The sequence below is a fragment of the Helianthus annuus genome, chromosome 10 (assembly GCF_002127325.2).
Source record: "Helianthus annuus cultivar XRQ/B chromosome 10, HanXRQr2.0-SUNRISE, whole genome shotgun sequence".
Lineage (NCBI taxonomy): Eukaryota > Viridiplantae > Streptophyta > Magnoliopsida > Asterales > Asteraceae > Helianthus > Helianthus annuus.
Window position 1 is genome coordinate 1,888,156 of NC_035442.2, and position 8,742 is coordinate 1,896,897.

General features: G+C 42.4%; 2 protein-coding genes across 2 annotated transcripts; both read right to left on the minus strand.

Annotated features, from left to right (window-relative positions):
* Positions 1–2,631: 2,631 nt before the first annotated feature.
* Positions 2,632–3,648, minus strand: LOC118483311 (uncharacterized mitochondrial protein AtMg00810-like). The gene is made up of 2 exons (XM_035978970.1): positions 3,541–3,648; positions 2,632–3,471 (listed from the first exon to the last, which is right to left on the minus strand). Exons 1-2 carry the CDS (start codon positions 3,646–3,648, stop codon positions 2,632–2,634), a joined length of 948 nt encoding a protein of 315 aa, XP_035834863.1.
* Positions 3,649–6,063: 2,415 nt separating this feature from the next.
* On the minus strand, positions 6,064–6,822 carry LOC110887063. Its single transcript, XM_022134969.1, has one exon. It carries the CDS (start codon positions 6,820–6,822, stop codon positions 6,064–6,066), a length of 759 nt encoding a protein of 252 aa, XP_021990661.1.
* Between the last annotated feature and the right edge of the window lie 1,920 nt (positions 6,823–8,742).

Sequence of the window (8,742 nt, forward strand, 5' to 3'; positions counted from 1 at the left end):
TCTTCCGACAAAACTTCACGGTTGAGGAGGATCTAAGAACAATGTTGATGATGTCGAAGACAGTGGTGGTGTTACGACACCATTGCCGGCGACAGGTGGTGGTTATATTTGTTTCAACTCGTATGCGGTTTAGGTTGGTTTGTTCGGGTTACACAGGAAGCTAAAGGAGCGTGGTCTCGGTTCGGTTTCGGTCAAACCCAGTCAAATCAGCAGTTTCCTGACGGTTCGGGTATCGACTCCATCCAACTCGGTTCGACTCAGTGCATTTCGGCTCGACTCAGTGTAGTTCGGCTCGACTCGGTTCGACTCGGTCAACCGAGTCAACTCAGTCAACGCAGCGAGTCAACTCAGCCGGTCAACCCGGTTGACTCGGTCAACTCGGTCGGCCTATCCGACATTCCGATACGAAGACTTGGTAAAAATTAGCGACATGTTTAATATTAACGTTATATTTTTGGTTTTAATACTTACGTGACAACCGAGCTCGACCGATACCTTTAGCGACTATTTACACTTTAATTTGGCATATTTGATGAAAAGCTATATATATATATTGCGTGAATTGATTGAATTTTGATAAAAATAGCTACAACTTGTGTTGTCGGGGCGTCCAAAAAACAGAGAAAACTCTGCCCGTTTTTTTCGAGAAAAATCCGTTAACACGACACGTATTATATTTCAAAAACGACACTTAATGGAATTTGAGTTTATAATATTTCAAACCTTGATATTTCCAAACCCTTTTACAAGTAAATATAATGATATATTTATTTCAAACGTCGTTAACTCGTATCCTTTTATGAAAAATACAGTTTATGTATTTATTTCGAACATCAAACAAAACGACAATTTGGATATTACTTCGACAATGCTTTTATGAAATAAAACGTGAAATAATCTTTTTAATTCTCTTATTTCTTTTGACAATCCCTTCGAATACCAAACAATACGAAATCGTTTCGTAAAAATAAATATAGTTTATATTTATTTCAAAAATCGAACAATACGAGATTGTTTCATAAAACAAATATAGTTATATATTTGTTTCAAATAGCATACTACACGACCTCTTTCTATAAAAATAAATATAGATTATATTTATTTTCAAACGACAAACAACACGACTCCTTTTTATAAAAATAAATATAGTTATATATATTTATTTTCAAATACAACTCGACGATTCTTTTGTAGAATAAGTATAACTCTTTTATATTTATATCAAACGCCTAAACGGCATATGCACATATTTCGATAATTTTCAAGACGCGATATATAATACAAGTTTATTATATATTACTTTCATACAATATCCCTATCTACACAAACGACTTCTCGAGGCGACAAAAGTCTAACTTAGTCCTTTTTGTTAAATTAACAACCTACCGTCGAATAGTTCGACTAACGATTCGGTAGAGCTCGATGACACGTAGTTAATTACTGCGTTTATTAGAAACTTAGAAGAAATTCCGTGTTAGAAATATTGTAGAATGCACGCTAGCGAGTCTCGTCTTGGAAATGACATCACGAAGTCGTATATAGCTAGCTTTGCACAGAAATATTCAGGTGAGTTCATAACCCCTCCTTTTATGGTTTTACATTTTTGTAAATGTTTTCGGGGTGGAAAGACATGCACTTTTGGCAAAGCATACAAGAATGACATATTTATAAACCATTTTACAAGCAAGTTTTAAGTTTTAACTGACAGAAATGGTTTACGAAAAGCTTATGTTTTATACCGGTTTTTCAAACAAGCGCGTATTTTTCGATGTATGCATACACACGAGTTCTAGTTTTCTAAACTACGGGAAAACACAAATTCAAGAGTTTACAAGATACAAATGTTACAATGTTTACAAATGGTATGATGAATACAAAAACAAGAAGCACTCTTGGTGAAAACGAGTACCAAGTATGATGCGTTTTGAGGAATGATACGAGAAATCGTGTCACGAATAGGGTACCATAAGCACCATTAATCAACAATATACCTAGACCGCAGAACAAAAGGTTAGATCTAATGGGTGTCGGGCAACCTCACTCTTGGTGAGAACGAGTACCAAGCAGTGCTTTTGTGTCTCAGAATATGCCAACTAGAAAATGCCTAAGGTTTGGTGGCTTCCTATGTCGTGTCACATGTTAATGGCCTTGCAACCCATTAACAACAAGATACATACAGAAATACATGATATATACAAGAATACATGATTTATTCAAGAATACATGATTTATACAAGATACATACCATGTTTTCATATCAAGTTTCCATATAACTTGACAAGAAAATGATTTTAAATTCGTTTTCTCAACAATACTTCAAAAACCGGTTATTCAGAAAGATTTATTTCAAATCCTTTACAACAAACTATGAACTCGCTCAACTTTATGTTGATTTTTCGCATGTTTCTTTCTCAGGTTGCATTTCTAAGACAAGGCACGGTTGGAATAGGAGAACCATATGGAGTCGAGTACTTAGTGGCGTTCAATTTCTAAAAGTCTTAGCATATTTGCTTCCGCTGTGCAATGTAGATACCAGTCCAGTCACGCCAATGCTCTGATATTTCGAGGTGTGACAAAAATATCCGCAATCTGATATCGAGAAGGAACATGATGAACGCGAATCTCACCCCGTTAAACCTTTTCACGCACGAAGTGGATGTCTAGCTCGATATGTTTAGTGCGTTGATGTTGGACGGGGTTGCCCGAAAGATAAATGGCGCTAACGTTGTCACAATAAACAAGAGTGGCACGTGAAAGAGGGCGTTGTAATTCCAAAAGGAGGTTGCGAAGCCAGCAAACCTCTGCGACTACGTTAGCAACTCCCCGATATTCAGCTTCCGCGCTTGAACGAGAAATAGTAGCTTGCCGTTTGGAAGACCAAGATATAAGTTTGTCACCATAATACACACAATATAGACTAGTGGACCGGCGAGTGTTAGGGCACCCGGCCCAATCCGCGTCAGTATATGCGGTCAGTTGAGGCGTAGGAGACGGGCCGAGGGTGAGACCAAATGAAGTAGTACCTTGGATGTAACGTATAATGCGCTTCAGTGCATTCCAATGATCCGATTTTGGAGCATGCATATGGATACATATTTGTTGCACGGCATAGCTTATGTCGGGTCTTGTGAAGGTGAGGTACTGAAGAGCACCGGCCAGACTACGGTATAAAGTCGGGTCATGAAAATTAGCCCCAACACTTGCACTAAGTTTGGCATGTGTGTCAACTGGGGTGTGCACATGATTGCAAGAGGACATACTGACTCGTTCAATAATCTCCTGAGCATAGGCCTGTTGAGATAGAAACATAGTGTCCTTGTGATGCTTGACGGAGATACCAAGAAAAAAACTTAGGGGACCGAGGTCCTTCATGGCGAATTCCTTTGCCAGATGAGACATGATAGTAGCGCGAAGGTTGGCAGAAGAAGTGACCAGCAAGATGTCATCGACATATAGAAGAAGATAAGCAACCTGTTAACCCTGATGAAAGGTGAACAAAGAAGCGTCACATTTACTTTGTGTGAACCCTAAGGTGAGCACAAAGTCGGTAAAGCGTTGATACCACGCCCTAGGAGCCTGTTTCAACCCGTATAACGATTTCTTGAGGCAACAGACGTGATCGGGAACGTTGGCATCCCGAAACCCCATTGGTTGGTACATGTAAACTGTTTCTTGTAGATTGCCATGTAGAAATGCATTGGTGACGTCTAGCTGGTGTACCTTCCAAGACTGAGAAAGTGTAATAGATAAAACTGTACGTATAGTGCCCGGCTTGACAACCGAACTAAAAGTATCACCACAATCAACCCCAACTTGCTGAAGGCGACCATCACAAACTAGTCGTGCCTTATACTCTCCAATGACCCGTCAGATTTGAACTTATGTTTAAATAACCACATGCTCCGAATAATGTGCATGTACGGCAACCTCGGTGTTAATTCCCACGTCTCATTCTTGATAAGAGCATGGTATTCGTCGGTCATGGCTTTGTGCCAAACCGGATTGGACAAGGCAACGGTTGGGCTTTTGGGTAGCGGAACAATGGTGGAAACATTTAAGTTAAGGCGATTGGTTGGTTTAACGATACCGTACATGGCGCGTGTGCGCATGGTGCGGGTGGTTGTAGTGGGAGGTGGAGGCTGGGGAGTAGCTAGGACTGGAGAGGGGTGCGATGTGTGGGCTGTTGTGGGTGGGGAATTTGGCGGGTCAGAAGGTGATGGTGGGCTGGTTAGGCTGATTGGTTGGGTTAGCGAAGTAGGGTGGGTTGGGGAGGATGGAGGGTGTTGGCTGTAGTGGCCGGAGGAGAAGTGGAAAGGGGGGAGTTGTTGGATTGGGCTGGGCTAGGATGAGGTGTGGGGTCCGGTTGAGAAGTGTTAGGCTGATAGGCGGGGTTGGTCAGTTGGGTTTGGGTAGTTGTCGGCTGGACATGTGGCCAAAGGAGTGGTGGAAATGTGGTGAGGAAATCGTAGGTCAGGGGTGGTTTAATGGTGTTGGTGAACGGAAAGGTAGTTTCGTCAAAGGCCACATGACGGGATAGGATAATTTGTTTAGTTTTAAGGTTGAAGCATTTGTAACCACGGTGGTTTAGTGGGTACCCCAAGAAGACGCAAGGGGAGGATTGTGGGTCAAGTTTGTGATTTGTGGTGTTTCGAAACAAAGGATAACAAAGGCACCCGAAAACACGTAAGTGCTCGTAGGAGGGTACGCGGTGGTATAATGCTTCGGTGGGTGTTTTGTCATTGAGAAGTTTGACGGGTAGGATATTTAGAAGGTATGTTGAGGTGGTGAGGGCGTGATGCCAAAAAGTGTTAGGTAAGGAGGCGTGGGTAAGAATGGTGCGAATCATATTATTAATGGTACAGATCATACGTTCCTCCTTGCCGTTTTGGTAGGAGGTGTGAGGACACGAGTGGCGGAAAAGGATGCCATGGGTGGCAAAAAATGTTTTGAACCAGGAATTTACGTATTCCGTTCCGTTATCACATTGAAAGGTTTTTATAGGTCACTCAAACTGGGTGGTGATTAATTTGTGAAATTGACAGAAAATATTATATACTTGAGATTTGTTTGTTAAGGGGTAGGTCCATAGAAAATTAGTGACATCGTGAATAAATAAAATATAATATCTATGACCATCGGAACTTAAAACAGGAGATGTCCATAAATCGTTATGAATAAGATCAAAAGGATAACAAATACGAGTGTAAGAATTGGCGAAAGTTAATCTAATACTTTTGCCAAGCACACAAGAATAACAAATGTTATTGTTTAAATTGGAAAAATCAACAGAACAAGACGACTTTAAAGACTGTAAAGGTGCACGTCCTGGGTGACCAAGACGTTGGTGCCATAAAGTAGAGGTAACAGTAGCAAAGGTGGTTGGAAAAGTGGTGGCTCCGGGTCCTAGCACGAGTGGGTAGAGATCACCGCTGCTATTGCACCGAAGGATAGGGATTCGGCTCCTGTAATCCTTCACAAGAAAACCAAAGGGGTCAAATTCGGCAGAGACAGAGTTGTCGGTAGTGAACCGATGAACTGAGATTAAATTTTTAAGTAATTTGGGAGCATAAAGGACGTTTTTAAGGGCAAGGGGAGGGAATGGTGTAGGTAAGGTTTTGATGCCATGTCCAAGTACCGGGATGGTGGAGCCATCACCGACGATAATTTGTTGTCCCATGCTATTATTAGAAAAAGAGTGAAAATCAGCAGAGGTGTTAGACATATTACATGTCGCCCCGGTGTCCATAAATTAGGTTGGCTCCTGCTGGTTCAAGGACATTGCATTGAGTGCTTGATCAATGTCCGTTGGTGTATAAGCCGTGTTATGAGCCTGTGACGGTTTGGAGCCCAAGATGCCTGATCCATTATGAGTGTTGGGCCACGAGCTAGTGGTAGGATAGGGGCGAGGCCCATTGAGGAGGGAACTGCTGGGCCGGCCCATTGGCAGGCCAACCATATGGGGTGGGCGGCCAGTAGTTGTACGGTGGATATGGGCTGGGCCAGAAGTTGTATGACGAGCGTCCCCTGCCAAAACCCATTCCTGCCACGTTCGCGACCACGTGATCAGCCACGACCGGGTCCACGCTCGGAAGAGGAGGAGAAGTCGGCTGGTGTGGTGGGGGCTGATCGAGTGGAGGTTGTGAGGGCAGTGCCGGCGGTTTTGGCAGCTTGTAAGGCTTGCTCCTGCTTGTGTGACTCGACGATGCAAAGCTTAGACCGAGCCGTAGAGAACGATGGCAGTGGGTCCTGACCGTGAAGGACCGGGCCAATTCCTTCGTATTGATCAGTGAGGCCAACAATAAGTTGTAAGACAAGAGCATCATTGTCGACTGGGTGGCCGACACTCGCAAGCTGATCGGACAGAACTTTCAGCTCCTGGCAATAGGCAGAGACATTAGTAAAATTTTCAAGACGAGTAGTGGTGAAGCGATGACGAAGGTGAAGAGCACGGGCACTCTTGTTGTCTTGAAACAGGTTTTCGAGAGTAGTCCCTGCTTGATGAGCGGTGGTACCGGGCTTGATAATTGTGTGGACGAGATCTTGGGAGATTGTTCCATAAATCCATTGGAGGACTATGGAATCAAGACGCTTCCAGACTTCTTTGGCAGAAGAAGAGTCGCCGGTAGTTTTGTCATTGTCGGTTGAAGGCTTGGGTGTGTCAGCAGCGGGTGGAAGGAGGTGATCGTATATTTGCAAGGCTTTGTAGTGTAGTTTGAAAAGTTCCGACCACGTAGACCAATGGCCGGTTTCTATCTCAAGGGTAACGGGTATAGCAGTTTTGATGTTCGAGACCGTGACGGCCGGGTGTAACTTGTTTTCCATGAGGTAGAGGCTGTGAAAAAGAATGAAGCAGGGGAAGAACAGGTGAACGAAGGGAGGAGGAGGCTGCCGAAAAAGAAAAGAGAGGAGGTGATCGGCGGCCGAAAGAGGGATTAGGGTTCCTGGTCTCGTGATACCATGAAACAATAGGATCCTTGATCCTCTCCCTTGAATGGGTTTCCACTATATAGAAAATACAATCCCGTAATTTTAGGGATATTTACAAAGATAATATTGTACAGAATTATAACCATAAATACATTATCTATTAATATCATATAGTAATTAGGTCTGGCCAAACGTCTGGGTCGAGTCGTGGGTCAGAACAGGTTCGGGTTAGAATAAGTTCAGGTTAGAACAGGATCGGGTCAGACTGGGTTCAGATCACAGCGGGTCTAATTTGGTTTGGGTAAAAATTGATCAAAACAAGTTCAGGTTAAAACAGGTTCTGGCCAAAATAGTTTGAATTAAAACAGGTTATGACCAAAATGAGTTCAGGTTGATACAGGTTTGTTAAACAATATCAAATGCTTTTTTACCAGTTATAATTTTATAAATATTTATTATTCAACTAGCCACTGATTGATGCTACTGGAGTACCGGGTGATACTATATAAATGCCACATGTGTATTTTTGTAATATGTTACAGCAACTTTGGAGGTGGAGGCAATTGCGGATATTTTGGTTACAACAATGATTGATGGCGATTGGTGGTTTCAATGGCGTTAATAGGTGGTGGTTGTGGCAACGCTGGTTAGTGGTGATTGATGCGACGTTGGTTGGTGGTGCTTGTGGTTATGGTGGTGGCAATGGTTGATGGTTGTGTGTTTGTAGGGGTGGTTGGTAGGCGGTGGTACGTTGAAGCTGGAGTTGAGGTGGTGGTCCGTCGAAGTTGATGTTTGTCAGGAAACGTATAATCAACAACCTCACGTGGTTTTATCATCAAAGATGTCGTCGACCCGTTCTTACTTGTTCTAACGCGTCTGAATCCGATCCGTTAAAGTATGTTCTAACCCGTTTGAACTTGTTCTAAACTTTAGATAGGTATTACGGCGTCCATTCTGACCCATTCCATGCAATGTAATGTTGCTGCCTATTTTAGCCCAAAATATAAAATTTCTTGCCCAAACAAACCCGTTTCCACTACTCTAGGTCAAGATGCCGGGAGTAATAGTAATATATTTGGTTCAAGTAACTGGGCGAGTATCACCTAAGACCATACATGTTTCAACCTGTGAAAAATATATTATTTATATCATATATGGTATTCTAGAATTAGGGGTTCAAGTTTTCCTACGATCACCAGCGAAACATGCTTCCGAAGTCAAATAATCAGGTTCATTTACATAAAATTTCCGAAAAGAAAGGGTTACTAATTCTAAATTTACATCGAATGACGTTGAATGTCTTCAATCCGGGACTCGCATCAAGTCCAAATGGCGTTTTGGTGAAAACACACTTATTGATAACAAAGATGAAATCTAATAATTTGGAATAGCTTGTTTGGTGTTTAAGAGACATGATTATAAATCGAGTATCTTACTGAGATTGCCACAAGTGTGTCATTACAATCATACGACTATGATTATGGTTCACATAAGACATGATTTGTCCTACTTAAATCCTAAGAGCACGTGTAATGGAGCGCTACATAGTGCCATCTCTCAGCATAAAACCCCATGGCGCCCCTAAACACCATTACAGGGGGCGCTATAGGGTGGAAATTCTTGGCGCCGCGATAGACATAGCGGCGTGAACATTTGCAGCCTCTTTCTCCCCACTAACACACACATACACACACATATATATATATACACATACATATGTATGTATAATTGAAGGGGTTATATAACCCCTTACCACTACACCCTCTTATGATATAAAGCCCTATAAAGCCCCTCTCTTACGCATATCGCCATTTG